Here is a 13,307-nt window from a genome sequence, read left to right on the forward strand (position 1 = left end):
CAGATATTGTGATGAAGTCTGACTACTAATATCAAAGAAAATGATCCGCTAAGTACAAAAATAAAGTTCTCAGGACATTATTGGTTATGGTCACAGAGCCATTTAAAACTACCTAGGCTTTACCCGGCCCTCTCAAGACTAAATCAGCTGCTATCTATGCTTATTTATGTTTTCTCTAGCAGAGCACTTATCAACCAGTATATAATTCCTCGAACATGTGCCCGTCTCCTACTAGACTAACTAGGAGCTCTAAGGAGAGCAAGAACTGTATTTATACACTCCCATAGTATCATACTTTAATAAATATATAGTATATAAATTAAACATATATTGAAGTATAATTATATATATGTATTATATATATCAATGATCTACATCAATGAGATTGTGTATACACACACACACACACACACACACACACAGTCAAACCTTGGATTGCGAGTAACGTAGTTTGTGAGTGTTCCGCAAGACGAGCAAACATTTCTAATACATTTTAATGTGGTAAACGAGCAATGTCTTGCAATACCAGTAGTTTGTTTCTGGAACCAAATTATGCTCACAAACCAAGGTATTGCTGTATATATATCTTGCGTTCATCAACAACTGTAATGAATTATTTTGGGTATGAATCCTCTTCCATTAGATGCTCCATTCCATTTATGTAACGTTTGCCACTTATCTCCCGAACTAGTCACCTAATATATACTGGTTGAGTAAAAGCCCAAAGCCTAGTACAGGGCTGGCAAACTCACATAATCTGGTCAATTACTGAATTAACTTTTTAAAGCAGACAAAACTTTTCTTCTTCCCAGAGCTGATTAGGTATTCATCAAGCTCCCAGATGATAACAACCATTCTAAGGTGGACAAAGGGACCAGACTCCATGCCTTAAAACTTGCAAAGTTAATCCGGGACACTTGAGCATTAGAAGTTCTTGTTTTGGGGGTTCTCAAGTTCACTCACTCTTGAAGGGGATTCCAAAAATTAGACACTCACATTTTTCTAACTAAAGAATGTACCTCCTCTAAGAGGGCATCTCATTTCTTTTGTTAAATATATTTAGGAGAATTAAAAATAAAACAAAACAAAACAAATAACAGAGAGGCGGAAGAACACCTACTTAGTCTTTCAGACCAGTTGAATCTATACAGGCAACCAGTGGGGACAGAAGTCTGCCTTTATGTCCCCAAAGCAAATTCTAAATTGAAAAGGTAGCAGGCAAAAGAACACCATCAACAAAAAAGATTATACAAAGACTTAAACTATTTTAACTGAAAATCCATCACATAAGAAACTAATGTGGTGTCTAAATCCAATAATTATCATTACTGAGTGGTTATTAAGTAACCATTAAATAGAAAGCTATCTCATTTGTGACTTTAACTTTCAAATCCTCCACTGCAGTCAAATATAGACTGTATGAGCAAACAAGAAAGGAAAGGAGTTTAACTGGAGTTAGAAATAATACCCCTCACCTACTTAAAACGTGAACATATTTAGTAACTTCCCCCAAACAACTGAAGCCTTCATTCACCACATGAAACAGTTTCTTGAGGCTTTTAATCACAGGCGCTCTGTTACACAGCTCTAGTTCATTAGCCGCCTCCTGTCTAAACTGTTCCCCCTCTCAGCGCTGCTGGCATGCCGGATTCCTCACCAGGGGGTTTTCCCCACCCCAATGGGCCAATCCTGGCTCTGGAAGGCCCTTCTCCTGGGCTGTTGGCTGGCCAGAGAGGAAGCAGCATGCTGACCTGAGCTAATTAGAGATGATGACTGTTTCACTTCAATCCAAAATGTGATGTTGATGGTTAATACAATTTTTTCACCGCTCGCTGGATCTCCAGCACTACTAAATATAGATATTTGGAAATGCACACTTGCAAATGTGACTGTAACCATGAAGACAATAAGGTCAAAGAACTTATTCCTGATTCTTGGCTCTACAAACCTAAATGTGTGCTGGAGTCCCCGACATAGGTTCTCAGTGTTTGCTTAAAGAGGGAGAGTAGAGAAGTGGACAGGGAGTACCTGGTCAGCACAGCTATGGAGAAACACCCGGTGAAGAATTCCACTTGTAAAATTCTCCCTGAGGGCCATAATCACTCAGCTCTTCCCAGGACAGAAACCCCAAACCTCAGATCCTCAAGAAACTCTTCCCTTGCTTTTATCACTCATAGTCCTCTACTTCAGTCAAGCAGAATTCTATTCCACCTCATCTTAGCACCTAAGCCTGAAGAGCCTTGCATCCCTCCTTTCATTTACGTAGAAATACTTCCTTCCAAAGGCAACAATTTACAATCTGTCTTTCTTTGAGAAGCTTTCTTCACAACATTTCATTCAAACCGTGAACCCCCCTCTTCCTCCATGCTCTTTTCAGGACCTCCATGCTGAGTAAATGCATTTGCGTGTTATTTTTTCATACTTTGTGACTGACTCCCATTACTTTCTCATAGGTATTGATAATCACCTCATGACTTCACAATCCAACAGTTTTAAAAATGACACCTAAAGCATTAAGTTGAGCCACATGAAAATGCTGTTTTTAATAGGTCAAAAATAGTAAAATATCAGCAGTGTTCTAAGGTTCAACTTAATATTTACATAGGAACTCAAGAAATGCTCTTAAATAGTATGTCTTCTTGTCACCTTCGTGTTTAGGACATTTATTTAGACACTGCCCCACAATGGTTTTCTCTTTCTAAAGCCTAAAAAAGCATCTCCCCAAACTGATTAAAAGGTATAGTTGCTTTTTCCAAATGTTGTTACATGTATAAAAAACCCAAAATATTATATTGTGTAACTGAACTAACAAAGCTAGTTAACTAATATAACTAATATAATAGTTCTCAAAATGTAGTTAATAGAAGAGAAACGTTGAACAACAAAATCTTGCACTTACCTTCTTCTGTAGGATTAAACCCACAGATGTCACAAATACAACGAACCCACTTATTCATCTCTTCCTCACTGTCTGCTACCAAGTAGAAAATTCGGTCAATGGTGTTGATATCAAAAATGTAGCTGTTTTCAAACTCCTTTTTGTTAAATGTCAATCCAGCATCAACTTGCTGACATAAATTTAAATCAATAATACGGATAGGCTTCTTGGCATGATCATTTTTGTAATATTCCAAGACATCTGGATCGCCAGTTAAACGGCCACTGCGTAGCACAAACCATCTCCTCTTCCATGCCTAGGAACAAACAAAAATATGCATCTAGTACTCATCTGAGAAATTTTTCAAGATGCACATTTATCAAATCAATTTTACAAATGCATTATCTAGAGTCGCATACAATGTTTTGTTTCCAAAGAATTATCTACCACTCCAGCAAAGTTTACTAATGCCCCAATTCACTTAATAATGTATGTATATATACATATTATTTTCTTTATGTTGATTGATATTAGAAGATATTGCACTGATATGAAATATCAAGTTGACAAAACAAGGGAGATTTAGTTTTCACCAACTATAAAAAAGCAGTGGTTTCAACAAATGGTGCTAGGAAAGTTAGATATCTACTACATACAATATAATGAAGCTGAATTCTTACCTTACACATCGCATAAAAATTAACTCAAAGTAGATCAAAGACCTAAATATAGGAGCTAACATTATAAAACTCTTAGAAGAAAACATAAGGAAAAGCTTTATGACATTAGATTTGGCAATGAATTCTTGAATATGACACCAAGAGCACAGGAAACAAAACTACTGGGCTGTCGGAAAAGTCATGACGCATTTTTTGCAACGAAGAATACAGAAAAAAAATACGTCATGACTTTTCCGACAACCCAGTAAAAATAGGTAAGCTGAACTACGTCAAAATTTATAACTTTCATACATCGAAGGAAATGATCAACAGAGTAAAAAATAACAACTCACAGAACGGGAGAACATGTTTGCAAATTATACAGAGGGTGCCAAAAAAATGCATACATATTTTAAGCTAGTAAAAACTATTAAAGTTGTAATACTCAATATATACCAATAACAAAAGATAAACACAAGTCATGTGTATACATTTTTTGGCACCCCCAGTATATCTGATAAGAATTAGTGTCCAGAATACATAAAGAACTCCTACAACTCAACAACAAAAATAAACCACCCAATTAAAAAATGGGCAAAGGACTTGACTAGACTCTTCAAAGAAGATATACAATTGGCCAATAAGCACACGAAAAGATGTTCAATATTACTATCATTAGAGAAATGCAAACCAAAACCACAATGATGAGACAGCACTTCATACCCATTACAATGGCTATTATCAAAATAGCAGAAAATAACAAGTGTTGGCCAGGATACGGAGAAACTGGAACCTTTCTACATCGCTGGTAGAAATAAATATAAAATGGTGTAACTGTTGTGGAAAACGGTATGGCAGTTCTTCAAAAAATTACAGTTGTGGGTATATATCCCGAAGAATTGAAATCAAAGTCTCAAAATAGTATTTGTACACCCATATTCATTGCAGCATTATTCACAACAGTCAAAAGGTGGAAGCAATCTAAGTGTCCATTGATGAATGAAGAGATAAACAAAATGTGGTATATACATACAATGGAATATTATTCAGCCTTAAAAGGGAAGAGAATTCTAACACACGCTACAACGTGGATGAACCTTGAGATATGATGCTAAGTGAAATAAGCCAGTCACAAAAGGACAAAAACTGTATGATTCCACTTATATGAGGGACCTTTAGTAATCAAATTCATACAGATAGAAAGCCAGGGTCGGGGGAGTGGGGACTAGGGAGTCCGTGTTTAATGGATACAATTTCAGTTGGGGAAGATGAAAAAGGTCTGGAGATGGATGGTGGTGATGGTTGCACAAAAACGTGATCTACTTAATGCCACTGAACTATACACGTAAAAATGGTTCAACTGGTAATTTTTTTTTAAAACTGGTAAATTTTATGTTATGTATATCTTATCACAATTTTTTTTAAAAACAATTTTTTATGTTTTTATATTATGCCATAAAGAATACACATAAAAGTGCTTCTTCAAAAGACTCCTTCATATTTTAAACTATCGCGCTCTCTCTCTCTCTCGCTCTCTCGCTCTCTCACTCTCGCTCTCTCTTTTAGGTGTGGGGGCAAAGAGTAGGGAGGGTAAAAATGGGCATAGGAGCTTTCCTGGTTTCTCACCTGAGAAATAAGCAAAGAAATGGACTGGCTGTTATCTTCCTTTTGGCTAGAATGCTGTTCAGGCTACATGAGAAGAGCTATATAATTGAGCATGGGATACCACGTTTTTTCAGCCTTTCTCCTCTTCCCAACAAATATATATTAGCAATCTGGACCTATACTCACCATGTACTCCCTCCACAAAGTTTGGGAAATTTTGAGCTTAATATTGGGCTGTCAGAAAAGTCATGAAGCATTTTTGCAACGAAAAACATGGAAAAAATACATCATGACTCTTCCGACAACCTAATACTATACCTAAAGAAGCCTAAAATTATTTTACCATTACCCTCCCTAAAATCTACATTGATCAACTAATAAAAGCAGAACCAAATGTCTGAAACAGTCAGCCTCAGCAGTCTTTAAATCTACCACCTCCACCCAGAAACAAAATTAGGCCTTACTTCTCTTGGAAGGTTTTCCCCAGCTGGCAACCAGCTAGAACACAAAGAGACTTTTTCTAGGAAATCTCAATCACCTATTAAGAGACATCCTCTGCTCCAGACTAACACGCGAATAAGACTGCCCAAAGAGGACACTCCAGGAAGCAGAAGGACTGAGAAACAGAACAAGTTATGAACCCCAATGAAATGAAACATTCTTAATGGCCACTGTACATTTCTGTTCATTTGGAGATCATGATGGAGCACCAGTCACAACACCTCCATCCTTTATCTCTGGAAAAGTATAACCAGACAAGGTATGTCTCTTCCAGTCATAACATGGGGTAACAACAGACATATTATGCTTATGGCATTTTCAGAAATTTTATTCATGGTAGTAAATAAGTTTAGTACTTGCTCTACATACAGTCTAGTTAGACAAAGAATGCTCACAATGTTGGTGCCATAGCGTAGGCAAATTTCTGCAATGTTACTTCTGTTTCTTCATTAACATCTATATCAATCTACTTCTAAAAATCTGCTAATTATAATCACCAAAAGCAATACTAGCATGAGAGGGTCTCTGTATGTTTTATGCTTTACAAAATTTGGCATATATAACACAAAAGGCATCAACAACAACAACAAAAAAAAACCCAAAATAAAACAAACAAACAAAAAAACCCTGCTTCATTTTATCCTGAAAAACCCATGTGGACAGAGAGAAAAGATATTAACTAAAATTCACATATATTGGGTTGTTGGAAAAGTCATGATGCATTTTTGCAATGAAAAACAGAAAAAATATGTCATGACTTTTCCGACAACCCAATACTTCTCAATAGATGTTTGGTCTGAGTCTCCACCTTCACTAAGTTTTATAATAAATTCTGACATGAATCAATTTGACTTGTAGTTCATGGAAGGAGGTGCTAGGAAGCCATGACAATGGTCTTAGGCAGAGACAGAGAAAATGAAAACCAAGGGGCCTGAGTGGTCCATGAACCAGCTCGTTTGGTCTTTAATAGCTTGGACAACTGTATCAAAAACTGAATTAATTTGTGTGATAGCTTTAGGTTTAACATTATAATAGATTCTTTAAATTGTACCCATGTAAGAAAAGTTGGGTACATGAAGATTTTCCCAGTCAATAAGTTATTGATTATATTGTAAATACCATGCTAGGTATATGTGGGAAGACATACACGTAGGTAACTCATGATTCCAACTCTCAAGGAGTTTACTAATTATGAAGAAAATACCTACCATACACGAAAACATTTGAGACTATAGCAACCTTGGCAAAGTACCTGCAGAACTATTGCTAAATGGATGGGCGTTCCTCCCTGGAAACTTATGCAACCCTTTAACAAGATTAGCAGAAAAATCACAAAGACCTAAAAATATTATGTAGTTTTTTAACAACATCAATATTTTAATTTAATTTCCAGTTTGACTGCAGCTCAAAGGAAAAAGTAAATGATTGGTGTTCAGAAGGAGACGGCAGTGTGGAGTTCTACAGATGCTTTAGATAATATTGAAGTCAAAATGTTCACATGAATTTAGCACTGGTTTCTGGATTATAAAAATCCATTCGGTTAACACGTAAGACATCTATTTACTTGAAAATAAACGAGTATAATCTTTTAGTAAAATTATGCCTTTATGAATACTTCCCTACCAAGCAGTAAACTTGAAAAATAGAGAAGTAAACAGAAAAGATAATATAGTATTATGTCATGTATCCAGGGCCATCAAGGAATCATATTGTTTAGGAAGTGATTTCTCTAGATAGGGAAGGTTGTTTTTAAAAACAGAAATGACTTTTTAAAACTTTAAAGTCTCACATGGAACTCTTTCTAAAATGCCTTACTACATAATTTATTGAACATAATTCATTCATTCCCCAGTGACTCCGACTAGGTATTATAGGCATCAGTTTCTATGCTGCACTTCAGTGAAGCTCTCAGTGTTGGGCTGTATGGGTCATTTGCCCCTGTACTAAAGAGTGCCACACTGCTGTGCTTGCATAGTTCATCTATAATCGTTTCATCAATGGTCACGTCTACCTTTTAATAATATGGTCTATAGGATGCCAAACCCTTTCCTGCCTCAAAGACTTCGCACGTGCTATTTCCTAAGTCCTGTATGCTCCTTCCCCCAGACTTGACCAGGCTGACTCTGACCTTCAATCCCTCCCTTCCCTAACCACCCTCAACCCAACCACCCCCAATGTGAAGCAGGGCATAGTTTTAGGGATTCTATCACTTACCTGTGTAGTGATTCTTGTAAGTTTGCAATTCAATGTTTCTTTGTATTGATTTATTTAATATCTACCTTCCTAAGCAGATCAAGTCCAAGGAAACAGTGACCCCGTCTGCTTTATTTGCCATGACATACTCAGGGCATAGCACAGTGCCTGGTAACTAGAAATACCTGTACCATAAACAGAATTCCGCTATGACTATAAAGTTGTAACATTTTTGAGAATATTAGATTAGCTACATGGGCCACACTGAACAGGAAGGCGTGCTTTCAAAGCCTCTTCCACTTGAGAAAAGGAGCTCCAATACTGAACATATACATAATAAAATAAGCACAACTAAGACAGCTTTACCAAAACACATGCACAAAACACCTTGGAAAAAGGAGGAAAAGAACGGAACGTGTCCGTTTGCTACAGCTTGTTGTGTCACTGTCTTCTGGTTAACTGTGGCTCCCCCATCTATTTCATCGCTTCCCTGTTGAAATGATACTGTAAAAATTTCAAAGGCTCTTGGAAATGAAAATAGCCAAGAAATGAGTAGCAGTGAATTGAGGTGCCCTAGATAGACTTGGGCTCGCGATTACAGAGGCAGGGTAGACATTATATAAGAGATGAACCCTTTACAGCAGGAAATTACAGTATTAAAACACAGAATTTAGCCAAGCAGCACCTGCCACTTATTCAGTTATTTTTAACATGGTCCAAATGTGAATGTTTGTCCCAGTCACAAAATGAGTCACTCTCATTGAATCTGGCACAGATTAAACTGGAAAACAAAAGCAATTACATAAACTACACACTTTAATAAGGCAGATACAAAGGTTCTCTGGATTATGGGACAAAGCACAATTTAGCCACAGAATAAAGCTTGATGCTCGACAAGAGAACTGACATCAGCACCCTTGCTAATCACAGCACAAAAGCGTCTCTATGTTTTGTCAGGGCACAAAACGGGCCCACATAAATCAGCCTTTGTTATCTGAAAATATCTGAGATTCTTAAAGTTTGCCCTATTTTTATCCTTGCTGCCTGGGTAGCCCCAGGGAAAGCTGTACATTGCCTCACAAGCCTGCAGAGCAGTAAGAGACCACAAAAAAAAATAAATAAATAAAATAATAATAATGACAAGCTTTCTTAGAAACCTTCAAAACCAAGCACTCAAAGCAATTTTGAACAAAATTCATGTGAAAAATCATTTTAACTACTGAACTCCCATTACTAGCAGGTCTGCTTGAGAGGAACTACGCAAAAATTTGTGTTGTCATTTCTTATAATGCAATGGCCACTGGAATTTTAAGTTGAATAAACTGATGCAGAACTAAGACTTCACCAGCAGGCCTGCATTCTGAAGTAGCTAAAAGCACCACTGTCTGATACCAGTGTCTCATTTCAGGGTTTCAAGATTAACTTTGCCTACCACGTTAACATCAAAACAGAATAGTATAAATAAGTAGTCCATGGAGCCTACTGGAAATATATTTAGATCAGACCACCAAACTAAATACCACAAGGCTTGGAGTGTCTGCACTGCCATCTCCTCATTCCCTGCATTCAGCCTAGCGCCTGCAGGATGAAGCCGCAACTCTCTGGCAGGGCACATGGGGCCCTCCAAGTCGCCCTGTCTCGCTGCCTCACTTCCTGTCTCTGCCTTCCAACCGCATTAGAAATGCCTGCAGTTCCCCTAACGCTCTGCTTCTGTCCCCCTCTGACCTTGACACATGCTGCCCTCTGGCACATCATCCACCCCATGGATTCAGCCCCCACCTCTTTGGGGAGCCATCGTTGAGCAGGCCCCTCCAAGCTCTCGCTCCATTTCCGGCTCGTTCCTAGTTTCCTCGTGTTTGACATCCCTACAAAGTCTGTTTCTTAAGAGCTGGAGCCAAGCCTTTTCACCATTTATCTTTCTTTCCCCATCGCCTAGTCCCAAAGAGGTGCTCAGTGTTTGCCGAACATGCCAAAGAGACAAAGATGAAAATCTGGAAGTTCTTGCATGACCTATGCTTTATGGGGATACTGACATGACTGCAATCTGCCAGCCCATTTGCAACCTGGCTGACAAGAATTGTGAGGCAAGGTAGCGGTGTACAAACCGTAAATTAAGAATAAAAATAATAATACACCTCTACGTATATGAAGGCTATTTTTAAACTTCATTTTAAAGGAAGTGTTCTTTTAAATAGTCTCTGTATTTAAGCAAATTGCATACATTAACCTGAAAACAGACTTGCCACATTAAAGGAAGGTCTTATCACACACTCTTACAGCGTATGGGTATGTACAAGCACGTACGCATATATATTGGCAAGAAAGTATGGATGAAGGATGCTCCCTATATAGATCTTCCCTAGTAGGAAGAACATTTTCCATCTGGATTAGCCCCAAACCGTTACTTACAATAATATTAACAAATGCACAACATGTGCCTTATTTGCCTAAATGGCAAATGGGCTCAGTTATAAAGAAAAACATGGTAAGTGCTGCACACTGTTTTCTGAGCTCTCTGTGGTATAACTGATGGAGCACATGCCTGGTGTAACGCTTGCCAAGATTTCCCAATGCCTTCCCTATACCTTTACTGGAAGAGCTAATTATTAAGGAAATGGCCAATGTATGGGTGGGCAAAAGAGAAGAGGTCAGGGTGGCCCAGTGATTCTCAACTCTAGCTGGACAAAACAAATGCCTGGAGAACTTGTTAAATAAAAACGGATGCGTGGGCCTCACCGGAGATCCATTCTAGTCTGAAGGCTCAGCCCTAGCCCAGGCACAGGTAGTTTTAAATGCTCAACCGGTGATTCTACTGTGCCACCAACACTAAGCACCACCATCCAATCAATAGACAGAATCAGGTGGCTCCTTAAAATAGAATTGGAAAAACAAAACAAAAAAAGAAGTCCTTTCAAGTGTATGTCTAATTCCTTATCTTTTCATGCCTCCTGCTCTTCCCAGTGTGGTTTGTATCTCCCTTCTTGATTTTGTTCACGGTACTTATCCCACTGAAATTCAACTCCTTTCTACTACTGGAAACCTCATCCATTCTTCAAGATTCTGTCCGAACCTTCCCCTTTCCTCACCACACCTTCCCTCTGGGTTCTTAGCACCCTATCAGTTACTGCCCTGAAATGTCTCTTGCATTGCTATGGAACAGTTTGGAACCATCTGTTATTTTACTATGTTACTACGTACATTTCCAAATGTTCCAACTGCTTGTGCATTATTTTCCCAACAAGACATCGAGTTCCTTGAAAGTCGAGACCGCTCCTTAAAGTTTTTGTGTATCTGTGACAGCATTTGAAACATGGTGAAGCCCTCAAAGCCTGGATGGGATGCTTTCAAGTTTTCTGCTCATCAGGATGATCATAGAGAGCCAGTGGATTTAAATGAAAGGATCTCAGGGAGAGAAAAGAGAAGTCTAAAGTTGTTATTAAGATAAAGTTCCAAGTCCTTAACACAGGCTGGCATACAAGGTTCTTCAAAACCAGGCTTACCCGACTGGCCTCTCCAGTCTCTCACCTCCACAGATAACTGCAGTGACCACTTACATGGTTCCTTCCCAACTCCATGGCTTTACATTTTGTTGTTTTGTTTTCAGTCTAACATACTCTGTCGCTCTCACCCAATGAGCTCCTACTCACTCCTACAACACCGAGCTCAAGATCTCTTCTCTGAAGCTTTCCTCAACTCGTGGCACCCCCCTCAACACACCTACCTGCTCTGGCTCCTCTGAGCTCTCAGCACACAGGGCCCTATGTAGCCACTTATCAAGTCTATTCCCTTCCAGCACTTCAGAAAGAACTCTGATGACTATTGCATTTAGGTCTCTAGTTGCTAAACCTTAAAGTTGACCTTTATCTGATGACCTGAAGGAGAACAACACTTTCTACATTCTTGAGTCAACAGCCCTTCCATCATGAAACATCACCACTGTAATTTTACTAACCCCCCCATTATCCTAGGGAATTGAGAAAGAAAGTACACTGGAGCTTTCTTATTTTGAAATCTCTTAAAAGGTATTTCACGACTGGTATTTAGGAAAATAAGATCATTACTTGGGTTCTTCAGAATTCGAAATTTATGTATAATCTCAGAAATCTATAAAATGTTAGGGTTAAAGATATGTGTTTCACAAGATGAAAACGCTAATTTTAGTAAGGTAGGTTTTAATCGAAATTTCATCAGTAGAGTAAGGCTCAATTTAAAAAAATTACAAGGCATTTATACAATAATAAATCGATGTAAAACCTTTAAAAAGCAAAATTGATCTACATATATGAAAAAATGCCCACAATTGTTAAATAACAACAAGCAAGTTGCAGAACAGTATATATGATATATGAGTCCACTTGTCTGAAATGATTGTTTTTGTATACACACAACACACACACACACACTATGTTTAGAGAAACGAGTGGAAGGAGATATACCAGAAGTGTTAAATGTGGTAATTCCAGGAAGAGGAATAGGAGGGTCTGACAAGTTTCATATTTTCATTCCATGTACTTTTCTATAGTCTGATTTTTCAAGGAGCTTCCATTTGTTACGATTATAATTTTAAAAAAATTACATGTTTAAAAAGCTTATGCCTAAAAATGCTCTTAAAAAAGTCTTTTAATATTTGCAAATCTAGAAATGTTGTACCCCTCTCCCCAAAAGTTTATGTACGTATGGAAATGCATATTCTTCTTATTCTGCGACTAATGAATGAATTTAACCTTTTTTTTTTTTTTAAATATAGAATTCCAGGATACATCTGGAAGGAGTCTTAGTCAGGAAATAGTTTAGACAAATAAAGTAAAACTACTTTGTTTCAAAGACTGGAATTCTTGGGGTAAAAAAATAAAAGGAAAGTGGGGGGCACTTAAAATAGAAGAACACATTTTTCTTCTTCTTCCCATAAAGTCCAGTATTTCTAAGGCTCATACTATTTTAATTTTCTTTACAAAATCACATCAGTGAATGGTAATATACTTAGATAGTTAAATATCTAAAATAAGCACTTTGGGAGAGTACCTATTAAAAATATTAAATTTCCATAATAATCCTACCAGGGAACATAATATAAAGAAAAATAAATTACCATGAAGTAGGGACAAAAGAAAACCGTTTACTTTAAAATACTTGAGTTGTTTTCCAGGAAGCACCATCTTTTCTCATAGAGCAAAATAAGGAAAAAACAGGCTTGGTGGAAGTTTCCACTCCACTGGCTCTATCATTATGATCATCTGTTCCAAACACACACAAGCCTAAAATTTCCTGTTTTCAAACTATTGTCACCATTTTCTAGCCTAGTGCTGCTATCTGTGCTAACTTTAGCTGAGTAATATAAACAAAAGAGTACACCAAAAATAATGTAAAACAAAGCCTAGATGTAGGCTAACAACTGATTCACAAAACTTTTAAATAGGAGCTTACATACATGGCCTGGACAAAAACAAATAAGCTGAACCTGAAACAATTGC

At 37.6% G+C, this 13,307-nt stretch overlaps 1 protein-coding gene across 1 annotated transcript in view; it reads right to left on the reverse strand.

The window, feature by feature from the left end:
- The window catches only part of GAB1 (GRB2 associated binding protein 1), a 129,906-nt gene that overhangs the window by 41,575 nt on the left and 75,024 nt on the right, over positions 1-13,307 (reverse strand). Inside the window, exon 2 of the mRNA XM_019662037.1 lies at positions 2,900-3,194. Within this exon, the coding sequence (XP_019517582.1) occupies positions 2,900-3,194 (295 nt within the window). The remainder of the gene's footprint in view (positions 1-2,899; positions 3,195-13,307) is intronic.

Source organism: Hipposideros armiger, unplaced genomic scaffold, assembly GCF_001890085.2.
Source record: "Hipposideros armiger isolate ML-2016 unplaced genomic scaffold, ASM189008v1 scaffold_364, whole genome shotgun sequence".
In the NCBI taxonomy this organism is placed as follows: Eukaryota; Metazoa; Chordata; class Mammalia; order Chiroptera; family Hipposideridae; genus Hipposideros; species Hipposideros armiger.